Below are 13,538 nucleotides of genomic sequence, written 5' to 3'. Positions count from 1 at the left end.
AGCGCCGTTGCTGTGCTAAAAAAAAAAAAGAAAAAAGAAAAAAAGAAAAACGTTTATTTATTTTAAGTGTGGCGTCATCAGCAACTTAGTGGGCGGGCGCGAATCAGCTGACATTTGAAACCTGTTTGGCACCCTGCAAGCTCCGCTGTCAACTTCGACGCAATGGTATGAATATATGTTCCAGATCGGTCGGGAAACTTAGGAAAAAGTTTCAATTCAAGTAAAGCTTGCGATGATCGATAGATTCGAACTTCCGTGGATTTGCGCCCTACTGAAATCTCGACTTGTCGTATTCCTGCTGTTATTTGGTCTGTCTGGCCAGTCTCGTCTTGTTTACGTTTTGGGTTTCCGGATTTCATTAAGTTCCCAAACCAAAATGTTATGAGTGACTTGATAAACACGCTGCTGCTAACTGTCACTGACACAACCAAACAAAAGTATACGACAAGAGTTTGGCCTCAATTGTGCTTTAACTGCGCACTGCTGTTTTGCTTTCTTTCTATCTATTTTGCAGACTGTGTTGCTCCCCGTTTTCCTGCTCTTATTTGGCTGCATGTGGGGGTCTCACCTCAGGGAGGCCTCAGCAATTATCCTGGTCGACGACAATGAGCTTTATTGCCTGTAAGTACGAGAAAATAGCACTGACATTTAAAATATATATATATATATTCCATCGGTCAATAAACAGCCATCACAGGAGGATGGAGATTTGATTGTACTGTCAAATTGCATCATTCTGACTTAATTGTCCTTATACCTGTCATGGCTGACTGTCAGATGTAAGCATGGGGCTCTAAATTGTCACTAAATTCTTATTTATTTCTGGTTATTTAAGCGGTGGTCTCCAGGTGATCTACCCCGAGCTGACCGTTGATAGATGCATGGTTGTTCCAGACGATGACAAGAAACTTAGAGAGAAGCTCACCACTAAGTGGAAAGCTCCAATTATTCGGTACCCTGCAGCGGTAGAGGTAAGAGTTTGTCTCATGTGTCAAATCTGTAGTGAGTAAGAATAAACAATCGTGTAGATTATCTTGTCATTTCTTCCAAATTGATCCACAAAAGAGAACTTTACAAGTTCAAGAGGTATTGATTATTTTTAGCAGGTAAGAGCAAAAGTACAACTGTTTAGATGATAACATGAAATGATAAAGGCAATTTAATATTTCTAGTCAGTGTGCATGATCTTTTTCTTAACACCAGAGTGCACTAATGTATCATATTTGTTGTCCTGAAATGACTTTCTGTCGCAATCCTACACCAGTGGGTGGTGCTAGCACTTTATTGTCGCCACTGCAATGAACAACAGCTAAATGTACTGTGCTGTGATTTATTTCACTTTGTCTTCTATGCATTATTATTTTTTTTTTGCCTCCAGTGAAGATAGTTAAAATGACTTGAATAATTTAACTAGCACACATTGTTGTTTTAAAGAATAGTGCACCACCGAGCTCCGAGTCCAAACATTATTATGGAGAATAGTTTTTAAAATGCAGGAGCAAATAATGAATGAGTTAAGAATTCCTGTTTCATTGCTGGATGTAGTTGTCAATGGTAGTAACTCACACTTCCACCAAAAGTCAGCTGCAATAGGTTCCAGTCACATAACTGTGCCCCGGCAACTCTTTCTGGGTCCTTAAAAACCGGGAATTGTGAAGATGACGTGGAAAAAAAATATAATTGAAATCCAGTTGGATGTAAGATCTCCTCTGTGGATTCACCAGCTAAGCAGTCCACTTTGAACATGATCTATTGCCCAAACCCCGTTTGATCTATGGTCCTGGACTGATTCACTGTTCTAACCAGACAGCAAAACGCATTACACATGAAAATAAATCAATACAAACTTTATTGGCTTTGAAATGCTATTCCCTCCGTTTCCCCGACACTCCACCAAATTGGCGCAATTGAAGGACTGCGATTGTCGCTCGTATTGTTGCCGTGCCAGTCCACCACGCTTCCTGTCAACGCGCCACCGCTATTCTCTGCCACTCAGCCTCGCAAACCTTGTGGCAGCGGGACAGAATAGCGGCCGCTTCGGCTCAAATCCACCCACTGGTCCTCCCACTCCATTGCCGCCAAGGGAGGCAGGCAGGCAGGCAGGCAGGCAGGCCTGCTGAGTAATTGTAATGGAGTGCAATGGTCCACTCGGCCTATAAACACACCTCTAAATGTGGCCAAAGTCCAAAGCTTTGAAATTCATTTAGAGCTGACCATAATTACCGTGAACAATAAGATTTGGATTTTTTGACGTAGACTGTCTTGTGAGGATCTCATGCGCGCCTAAACTCATTATAGCCAGAATCAAGGTTTCACGCTTTTTTGGTGGGTTTTTTGTAGCTAAGCGAAACAAACTGTGAGCCTTCTCTTAAGATCTTACTGGTTTCATGTTGTAGCTTTGGACTTTGGACGTTCCTAGCATATTTTAACAAAGCTTTTTGTGGTAAAAGGACTACTTTGTATCTTTTGTGACAGTTAGCTTCCTCCGCTAGCTAGCTTAACCCCGACCGGGGACCGATTGCAGTTGGTGCTAACGCAAACGAACGTGTAACGTCATAAATGAACATCCTCGAACTTTCTAGTCACGGCAACACCGGAGTTTTGGTCCGGCTCAAAGCCAAGTAGGCTTTCAAACGTCGTCTTTGTTTTGGTAGACACTTGGATGGATGGACCGAGGGTTTAAAGCATGACTGTGATTAGCGCTGCCTCAATATGATGATCTCTTGAGCTTCTAATAGTGCTTTTGCCTCTGTCTCTTTCTTTGCTGCTTTTCGCTCTCTGTGAATGATTTTTATGCTTTGCTGAAACACGCGGGGGCGTTGAGAGAGGATTTAAATGCAACGATCCCCCTCCTCTTATTTGTGTGTGTGTGTGTGTTTTGTTTTGGTGAATCTCAGCGTTCTTTTCTGCGAGCCTCTGATGACGACAGGGCAGCTTTAAGCCTGGCAGTGCCCACGGCAGCAGCCTGCCGTCTCCGTGCTGCCCACTCTCCCCCCGTGTTGGCACGCCGGAGACGCGAGGGTGGGGTTCCTCTCGCGTAGACCCTGTCATTCCCAGGAAAGCCTCCGCGTCCACCCATGCAGGATTCCTGACAGTAAAAAAAAAAAAAAAAAAAACACGTGGATTGAAAGTTTAGAAGACTACGGCTTTCATTCAGCGAGGCGAGCTAATATTTCCACAGTCATATGACGGCGAGGCTCAACAAGTGTATCAAGTACTGGAATATTTTCTACTGATCCATTTAATATTTTATTTTGATTAAATCACAAACAGCGTGGTGCAATTTATCAAGGAAAATCAGTGCAGACTGTTGGCACTTGTGTGTTCTGGCAACAGACACTCTCCACGCTTCGCTTTTTAGCCACCAGTGCATACAGCAATAACGAGCCTTTTTGCTTCCAGGCAGGGTTCCATTTGCGGTTCTGTGATTATCATCTTGATTGAAAATATAATGTCAGGAAGATGATAGTAACAAGTCAATGAAATATTTTTAATAGTCCATTAAACATACCAACTGGATGATTTTTTTCCTTCAATTGGTAATAACTGGCATTTTTGCAAACAAAGGAGGGACAAGTCTACGGGCGACACTCGTGCTAAAATGAAATCATTTTACTGAAATTTGCCGACAGAGTTGACAGGTCGATAGCAAAGACCTTGACAGCGGGCGGGCCTTTATTGGAAATAAAATACGAACTCGCGCTCCCTGATTAATATTTAGCAGTCAAACAGGAAGTCTTACCTTTGGATTCGTATACATTTTTGGTAAACTCAGTTCAATCTCATAACGTGCACTGGAAGGATAAACATGCAAGATTAAATTTCTATTTTTAAGAAGTACAGAAAGGTAACATTTACCAGGCAATCATTTGTCGACCGCTCCGTGAAGCCGTCACGGTACGACATTGCTTTCATTATGATGTGAGCCAAGATACATATCAAACTTGACTCCCGGTGAATTTGACTTTCTTGTCAATTTCGTTGAAAACCACTTCAGTCCTCATCTCAACTCTTTGCTGTTGATAGTTTGCGCATAATAACTGATTTTGAAAACTAAACGTAGACAAAACTTTTAGGGAGGATTACTGCGGTGCTTCTGCTTAAAACTGGGTTAATTTATTTCTGCTCTGCTCTTCTCTTGACAGCCTCTTTTTCTTTTACAAGCACGTAATCCTGAAGTGGCGTGATCACATGAAGTTTACTTGAAGACACACATGCATGGCTTAGTGGCACTTTGCCCAAAAATGTTTTGTGGTCCGGCACAGGGTTTAGTTCCACTCGTGTCCCAATCCTCTGATTCACCTTCTCTAAGAACAGCTTGGGGGCTGCTCATTATGCTTAAGGCTCCATAATGCCTTCCCCTTCATCTCTTATTGTCTTAACTCTGAGCCAGTGTACAGGAAAAACAGGTTAATACACGTTTGGCAGATAAAATAAGATTTATTTTTTTTTCCCATGGGGAAAGTTTTCCACAGGAAAGTGATTCCCACAACTTGGGTTCTCCCATTTTTAGTTAGTTTTTGTATAATTGCCATGCTAGCATTTGACATTGCAAGTGATGCTAGCAATCAGGCCCATTGATGCTATGATTAATCTAAGGACGGTCGATGGGGGGAAATGATATGCGGATTAATTGCTAATCCACTTGCATCATTCATTCCAGCTCTGATTCTTCATTGTCTTGCAGAGCAGCACTCTCAAATCGGTGTAAACACAACCACCTAGCTTGATTTTAGCATAATACCTGATTTAATTCCCTTGAAAGACTCGATGAGAGAAATTCAATTTGATTTGGGAGACCTTTAAACTTTTAGCCTCTTGTTTCTCTGTTTGGTTTTTTACATGTTTGCAGCAGAAGATTAAGGCAAATGTTGACCTACACAAAGAGGACTATATAGCATTAGCATAAACAGGATAAGACGGCTGTCGAGCGGAACTGTGACCAGGATGTTTAACCGTGCTTTTGTTGTCCTCGAGGTTGGTGTTTATGAATTATTAAGCAAAAGGTGGGATGGTTTTAGATTCAAGAAGCTTAAAATTGCCAAAATCTCCAAATAAGCTTCCATTCTCGCTAGCCAATCGCGTTGAATTCCGGTGGGCTTGTTTGTTGATCACCTCGACCGACTCATGTTCAAAACACTCGAGATTTAGGTGGCTTTTCAAAACGTGTATCTCGACATTTATCCATCTTAATCTTCTTAACATATTAAAGTGATATTTTGCCGGAGTGGCGGAAGCTGGAGACGCTCAGCACACCTTACGGCGCTAAGACCTTTGAGGCATTGTGGACATCTAAGACGGGAGGTGGGCACAAGTCAACATGCTTCCACGGAGCATTGCCTGCTGTGAGGCCATTTCAGTTTGATAATATATATAATTTTTTTTTTTTTTTTCAGTCATTAGTCCAACTGTTGCACGCAGTCAGTGTTCTCAGGTTGGGCTCTGCCAGCACTGCCCACACTGTGGTGTGGAGGTTTTGGAGCTGAAACCAAAGCTCACAGAGTAGGTGTTTGCAGGATGCAAAGCTTTTGCTTTCTTTCAGGGAATGTCAGGAGAGCTATCGATAACAAGCGATGACATATTGTCGCTGGATGCCATTGCTGGAGATTAGTTTTTTTGGGGGGGGGATACTCGAGATGATGCCGTTAACCTTTTCTTTCGCAGTGATGCAAATTTGCATATCCGCAGTGACGTTTGCAATAAGTTTTCCGTTCTGTGCAATTTCAGTGAGCAAGCAGCTCAAAGGTCCCGGTCAAATTCCAATGCAGCTCGAGTCCTTATTTGCCCTCGGGGATGATGTGTCGCATGGGGTGAAGTGAAGTTTACATGCGGAGACGTTCATTGTGGCTGAAGGTCTGACATGGTATTTCGCCTCATGTCTGTCTGTGTTAAAGTGCGCATGATGGCGCTCCATTAAATTGTGACAATAGTTCACGCCAAGTACAGTTATTAATTCATCTGAATTTGTTTTGAGTCAACTTTTTTATGGCTAACATTAGTTTAGAATATACTAAGTTTGTTAGCGCAGCCCATCAAATGTCACCAATTTCAACTTGTGTCTCTTTCCATATATGGAATGTTTTTGCACACGGACGAGCACTCGGAGCAAACCAGACGTGCTGGCTTCTTTTCATGTCGCAGCCAATAGAAGAAATTGATTGGAACTGGGTGGCTTAGGACAGGATTTTCCTCAACCGTCATATTTTTCTTTAACAACTACAGATTAATTTTGTTGTCCAAATCCTTTCAAGTGGTGCTGCAGGTTTTTAAAAAAAAAAAAATTCCTTAAGTTGATATTGTTGTCGGGAGGTAGAAAGGACTTTTTTCATGTGTGCGGGAATGTAGATTTCTTCCCTGCGTGAAATCCTAATTGTGCCTCGGAGGCCTGCGAGGCTATCTGTGCTCAGCTCAGCTCAACAGGATTTGTGTGTGTGTGTGTGTGTGTGTGTCAGAATGTGTACATCTGCTTCAGCGTGCATATAACCCCTTTCATTGCACAAGATGCAGATTTCTTTTTTTTTATTTTAAATTGTATACCTTTGCCGATAGGCTGATCCTGCGCATCTGTACTTTGATTTTTGTTTTTTGTCAAAGGCATTGAAAGTTTGGATTCTTTTTTTCAATCACTAAATATACACGCGATCCATATTTCACGACAAGCTTTTATGGTCGATCTTATCGATAGCGTGAGTTCATAGTGCAAACCTGGGCAAATTATGGCCCGCGGGCCACATCCGGCCCTTTGTGCGTGCGTCCCTGTCCGGCCCGCATGAGGCCAATCGTAATTTAAAAAAAATAACAAAATTTGTGTCGTGCGTACAATACAACTGTTTCGCTTTTATTTTGAAAGGCGTCGCACTCCCGTGTAGCGTACGTGTTTCTGAGCTGTGCGTGAAGGTGAACAGTGCGAAGTAATGCTGCCCGAGAAACGTGTGCCGACCCTCGGAAAAGAAAAGTTGACAAGGAGCGCCGTGTTTTCAACAAGACATGGACTGCCAAGTATTTCTTTACAGAAATGAAAGGTAAAGCCATGTGCCTGATTTGTGGTACACAGGTCGCTCGCTGTGTTTAAAGAATAGAATTTGAGTCGCCACTACACGACCAAGCATGAGAAAAAATACGTACGTCTGTCTGATAAACAGGGCGCATCAGAGGCTGATGCATTCCTAGCAAAACTGCAAGCCCAACAAGGACTTTTTTTTTTTCTATCAAACTTCACACCCAGAGATGCAGCGGCTTTGTCATTTGAGGAAAAGTTAAAGAAGTTAAGAATAAATTGTACTGATTAATGATTGTTTTTTTATTTAACCTTTACACCCCAATTTCACATAGCTTAATATAAACATAAACAGAATAATTGTATTCTTCTAATTACCAGTACCAACTATTTCAAATAAATAATTGAGTGCATTTTACAATGGAAGAAAATTGAGCAGGTTTAAGTTATCGTAGGTGTGGCCCTCTGACACAACTCAGGTTTTTCATGTGGCCCCTTGTAAAAATGAATTGCCCACCCCTGGGTAAGACCGTTGTTTAATTCATCCATGTATTTGATCGCTGAGCCGCACGCCGTTGACAGTGGAAAGAAAAGCACCAGTCTGCCGCATTTCCTCAAACTCTATTCTAATTTCTAAAGGAGCATCCGTAAATCCTCCGGCCCTAAGAAAAGGATGTGTGGGTGGACGGGGTGTGGACGGGGTGTGGACGGGGTGTGGACGGGGTGTGGACGGGGTGTGGACGGGGTGTGGACGGGGTGTGGACGGGGTGTGGACGGGGTGTGGACGGGGTGTGGACGGGGTGTGGGAGCCCCCCCCTGCCCCCCCCCCCCCTTCTAATGCGGCCATTGAATGACTCCTTTCTTGGGGACAAGGGGTGTACGTGGTGTTTGGCTGATTTATCTTATTTCTTATTTATCTTATTTATTCAACCGTTTAATGGACTTGCGGAAGCGTAGCTGTCTCCACCCGGGCGAGCGAGGGGAGGCCAGCAGCTTCTGCTCATGGCCGATGGTGTTATCTCGCGTACGGCATCATGAAAATGCCAATTTTGTGACTGTGACTCTGTTGAAACCAATTGAATCTCTTTTTGTAGTTCATCACTATAAAATACTAACACCGCAAGTACAAGGCAAGTACAAGGCAAGGCAAGGCCAAGGCAAGGCAAGGCCAAGGAAAGGCAAGGCCAAGGAAAGGCAAGGCCAAGGCAAGGCAAGGCAAGGCAAGGCAAGGCAAGGCAAGGCAAGGCAAGGCAAGGCAAGGCAAGGCAAGGCAAGGCAAGGCAAGGCAAGGCAAGGCAAGGCAAGACAAAACATGGCAAGGACAAGGCAAGGCAAGGCAAGGCAAGTGCAAGGCAAGGCAAGGCAAGGCGAGGCAAGTACAAGGCGAGGCGAGGCGAGGCGAGGCGAGTACAAGGCGAGGCGAGGCGAGGCGAGGCGAGGCGAGGCGAATACAAGGCGAGGCGAGTACAAGGCGAGGCGAGGCGAGGCAAGGCGAGGCAAGTACAAGGCAAGGCAAGGCAAGGCAAGGCAAGTACAAGGCAACTACAAGGCAAGTGCAAGGCAAGTGCAAGGCAAGGCAAGGCAAGGCAAGGCAAGGCAAGGCAAGGCAAGGCAAGGCAAGGCAAGGCAAGGCAAGGCAAGGCAAGGCAAGGCAAGGCAAGGCAAGGCAAGGCAAGGCAAGGCAAGGCAAGGCAAGGCAAGGCAAGGCAAGTACAAGGCAAGGCAAGGCAAGTACAAGGCAAGGCAAGTACAAGGCAAGGCAAGTACAAGGCAAGGCGAGTACGAGGCGAGGCGAGGCGAGGCAAGTACAAGGCAAGTACAAGGCAAGTACAAGGCAAGGCAAGGCAAGGCAAGGCAAGGCAAGGCAAGGCGAGTACGAGGCGAGGCGAGGCAAGTACAAGGCAAGTACAAGGCAAGACAAGGCAAGTACAAGGCAAGGCAAGGCAAGGCAAGGCAAGGCAAGGCAAGGCAAGGCAAGGCAAGGCAAGGCAAGGCAAGGCAAGGCAAGGCAAGGCAAGTACGAGGCAAGGCAAGGCAAGGCAAGGCAAGGCAAGGCAAGGCAAGGCAAGGCAAGGCAAGGCAAGGCAAGTACAAGGCAAAGCAAGTACAAGGCAAGGCAAGGCAAGGCAAGGCAAGGCAAGGCAAGGCAAGGCAAGGCAAGTACAAGGCAAGGCAAAGCAAGGCAAGGCAAAGCAAGGCAAGGCAAAGCAAGTACAAGGCAAGGCAAGGCAAGGCAAGGCAAGGCAAGGCAAGGCAAGGCAAGGCAAGGCAAGGCAAAGCAAGTACAAGGCAAGGCAAGGCAAGGCAAGGCAAGTACAAGGCAAGTACAAGGCAAGTACAAGGCAAGGCAAGTACAAGGCAAGGCAAGTACAAGGCAAGGCAAGTACAAGGCAAGTATAAGGCACGGCAAGTACAAGGCAAGGCAAGTACAAGGCAAGTATGAGGCACGGCAAGTGTAAGACAAGGCAAGGCAAGGCAAGGCAAGTACAAGGCAAGGCAAGGCAAGTACAAGGCAAGTACAAGGCAAGGCAAGTACAAGGCAAGTCAAGTCAAGTCAAGGCAAGTCAAGGCAAGTCAAGGCAAGGCAAGGCAAGGCAAGTATAAGGCAAGGAAAGTATAAGGCAAGGCAAGGCAAGTACAAGGCAAGTACAAAGCAAGGCAAGGACAAGGCAAGGCAAGGCAAGGCAAGGCAAGGCAAGGCAAGTACAAGGCAAAGCAAGTACAAGGCAAGGCAAGGCAAGGCAAGGCAAGGCAAGGCAAGTACAAGGCAAGGCAAAGCAAGGCAAGGCAAAGCAAGTACAAGGCAAGGCAAGGCAAGGCAAGGCAAGGCAAGGCAAAGCAAGTACAAGGCAAGGCAAGGCAAGGCAAGGCAAGTACAAGGCAAGTACAAGGCAAGTACAAGGCAAGGCAAGTACAAGGCAAGGCAAGTACAAGGCAAGTATAAGGCACGGCAAGTACAAGGCAAGGCAAGTACAAGGCAAGTATGAGGCACGGCAAGTGTAAGACAAGGCAAGGCAAGGCAAGGCAAGTACAAGGCAAGGCAAGGCAAGTACAAGGCAAGTACAAGGCAAGGCAAGTACAAGGCAAGTCAAGTCAAGTCAAGTCAAGGCAAGTCAAGGCAAGTCAAGGCAAGGCAAGGCAAGGCAAGTATAAGGCAAGGAAAGTATAAGGCAAGGCAAGGCAAGTACAAGGCAAGTACAAGGCAAGGCAAGGACAAGGCAAGGCAAGGCAAGGCAAGGCAAGTCAAGTCAAGTCAAGTCAAGGCAAGTCAAGGCAAGGCAAGTATAAGGCAAGGAAAGTATAAGGCAAGGACAAGGCAAGGCAAGTATAAGGCGAGGCAAGGCGAGGCAAGGCAAGTACAAGGCAAGTACAAGGCAAGGCAAGGCAAGGCAAGGCAAGGCAAGGCAAGGCAAGGCAAGGCAAGGCAAGGCAAGTCAAGTCAAGTCAAGTCAAGTCAAGGCAAGTCAAGGCAAGGCAAGTATAAGGCAAGGAAAGTATAAGGCAAGGACAAGGCAAGTACAAGGCAAGTACAAGGCAAGGCAAGGACAAGGCAAGGCAAGGCAAGTCAAGTCAAGGCAAGTCAAGGCAAGGCAAGTATAAGGCAAGGAAAGTATAAGGCAAGGACAAGGCAAGGCAAGTATAAGGCGAGGCAAGGCGAGGCAAGGCAAGTACAAGGCAAGTACAAGGCAAGGCAAGACAAGTACAAGTCAAGTCAAGTCAAGTCAAGTCAAGTCCAAGCACAAGCACAAGCACAAGCACAAGCCAGACACAAGCACAAGCACAAGCCAGGCACAAGCAGAAGCAGAAGCACAGGCACAGGCACAGGCACAAGCACAAGCACAGGCACAAGCACAAGCACAAGCACAGGCACAAGCACAGGCACAGGCACAAGCACAGGCACAAGCACAGGCACAAGCACAGGCACAGGCACAAGCACAAGCACAGGCACAGGCACAAGCACAGGCACAAGCACAGGCACAAGCACAGGCACAGGCACAGGTACAAGCACAGGCACAAGCACAGGCACAAGCACAGACAGGATCGAGCACGGGCAAAGCGCTGGCACAGGCACAAGCACAGGCACAAGCTTGCAGGCTCAAGCAATGGCACAAGCACATGCGTGGCGCAGCCGCAGGCAGGCACAAGCACAGGCACAGGCCCAGGCTCGGCACAGTATTGTACGGCTCGGCGAGGGCACGGGCACAAGCACAAGCACAAGCACAAGCTTAAGCACAGGCACAGGCACAGGCACGGCAGAGCACGGCACAGGCACAGGCACGGGCGGAAGCACAGGCACGGGCACGGCACGGCACGTCAAGGCTCGGCACGGCACAGGCACGGGCAGGCACAAGCACAAGCTGGCACGGCACGGCACGGTACGGCACGGCATGACACAGCAAGGCAAGGCACAGCAAGGCAAGGCAAGGCAAGGCAAAGCGAGGCAAGGCACCGCAAGGGAGGGCGAGGCAAGCACAAGGCGAAAGCATGGCGAGACGAAGCAAGGCAAGGCAAGGCCATATGAGGGCTAGGCAAGGCAAGGCAAGGCTGGGCAAGGCAAGGCAAGGCAAGGCAAGTACAAGGCAAGTACAAGGCAAGTACAAGGCAAGTACAAGGCAAGTACAAGGCAAGGCAAGTACAAGGCAAGTACAAGGCAAGTACAAGGCAAGGCAAGGCAAGTACAAGGCAAGTACAAGGCAAGGCAAGGCAAGGCAAGTACAAGGCAAGGCAAGGCAAGTACAAGGCAAGGCAAGGCAAGGCAAGGCAAGGCAAGGCAAGGCAAGGCAAGTACAAGGCAAGTACAAGGCAAGTACAAGGCAAGGCAAGTACACGTACAAGTCAAGTCAAGGAAAAGCAAGGCAAGCACGAGGCAAGCGCAAAGCAAGGCAAGCGCAAGGCAAGCGCAAGGCAAGCGCAAGGCAAGCGCAAGGCAAGCGCAAGGCAAGCGCAAGGCAAGCGCAAGGCAAGCGCAAGGCAAGCGCAAGGCAAGCGCAAGGCAAGCGCAAGGCAAGCGCAAGGCAAGCGCAAGGCAAGCGCAAGGCAAGCGCAAGGCAAGCGCAAGGCAAGCGCAAGGCAAGCGCAAGGCAAGCGCAAGGCAAGCACAAGGCAAGGGCAAGTACAAGGCAAGGGCAAGGCAAGTCAAGGCAAGGCATGGCAAAACATGGCAAGGCAAGGCAAGGCAAGGACAAGGCAAGGACAAGGCAAGGACAAGGCAAGGCAAGGCAAGGACAAGGCAAGGCAAGGCAAGTCAAGTCAAGTCAAGTCAAGTCAAGGCAAGCGCAAGGCAAGCGCAAGGCAAGCGCAAGGCAAGCGCAAGGCAAGCGCAAGGCAAGCGCAAGGCAAGCGCAAGGCAAGCGCAAGGCAAGCGCAAGGCAAGCGCAAGGCAAGCGCAAGGCAAGCGCAAGGCAAGCGCAAGGCAAGCGCAAGGCAAGCGCAAGGCAAGCGCAAGGCAAGCGCAAGGCAAGCGCAAGGCAAGCGCAAGGCAAGCGCAAGGCAAGGCAAGCGCGAGGCAAGCGCGAGGCAAGCGCGAGGCAAGCGCGAGGCAAGCGCGAGGCAAGCGCGAGGCGAGGACAAGGCAAGGGCAAGGCAAGGGCAAGGCAAGGGCAAGGCAAGGGCAAGGCAAGGGCAAGGCAAGGGCAAGGCAAGGGCAAGGCAAGCGCAAGGCAAGCGCAAGGCAAGCGCAAGCGCGAGGCAAGCGCAAGGCAAGGCAAGCGCGAGGCAAGTGCATCATAAGAACATTCCAGTCCAGAACGGATGTGTTATTCGTCTTAGTTATACTGCATCCATTGCAGCCTGGTCATCCCAGAAGAGGGACCCTCCCAACTGTGGTCTCTTAAGGTTTCTCATTTCCCCTAGCTGGTGTTTTGAGTTTTACCCTTGCCCTCTTGGGAGTTTAAGACCAGGGGATGTTTGAGAATATTTGCCATTTTTCACATGTCATGAGTGTTGTTGTTAGTCACCTCAATGTTGAACAGAGGCTGTGATTTACCAAAGTCGAATTCCTTGTTTGGCAACCTCAGACATGGCAAATAAAAACCCTTGAATCTTGAACATTGTGACATAATGGAAACTGCTAACACCGTTAGCAAAGCTTGGAGAGGCACACTAGTTCTCATTTGTGTCTGCATGTTTGAATTTGTTTTAGGATTGCCCCAGCGAGCTAACACATCATGGAATCCGCCACTGAGGGGCTAACACCGTTAGCAAAGCGTCGACAGACGATCTAAATAAGTCACAGTTGTTGTTCAACTGTTCCTTCTTTTTTCTCTTTTCTTTTTTCATGACTGTAATGTAGCGTTGGCCATCGCCTGAACGCCGACGGCAGCTCCGCCTCCGTACGTCAACTGATAAGTTAGATTGTACGGGGCGACGCCGTCGATAAATAAAAATAGAATAAAGCCTTTACCGCGTTCAGGCTTCAGGTGCATTTACTGTCCACCGTCCGTAGAGACGGCAGGCGGGCGGAGAATCGATTAAATCCCCGCGATCATTATAATCCAAGGTAAACGCTGACATTTCAGTCAGCCTGTTATTTTGACTGGGG

The 13,538-nt window shown here is 47.6% G+C and overlaps 1 protein-coding gene across 1 annotated transcript in view; it reads left to right on the top strand.

The window, feature by feature from the left end:
* The first annotated feature begins 29 nt into the window (after positions 1 to 29).
* The window catches only part of pebp4 (phosphatidylethanolamine binding protein 4), a 40,007-nt gene continuing 26,498 nt past the window's right edge, over positions 30 to 13,538 (top strand). Inside the window, exons 1-3 of the mRNA XM_088375828.1 lie at positions 30 to 165; positions 515 to 621; positions 836 to 971. Of these exons, the coding sequence (XP_088231954.1) occupies positions 163 to 165; positions 515 to 621; positions 836 to 971 (246 nt within the window). The 5' untranslated portion in view covers positions 30 to 162. The remainder of the gene's footprint in view (positions 166 to 514; positions 622 to 835; positions 972 to 13,538) is intronic.

This window comes from Syngnathus floridae, chromosome 5, assembly GCF_059516105.1.
Source record: "Syngnathus floridae isolate MCC-2025c chromosome 5, RoL_Sflo_1.0, whole genome shotgun sequence".
NCBI lineage: Eukaryota > Metazoa > Chordata > Actinopteri > Syngnathiformes > Syngnathidae > Syngnathus > Syngnathus floridae.
The sequence above is the reverse complement of the archived record's forward strand: the minus strand, read 5'-3'. Positions and strand labels throughout refer to the sequence as shown.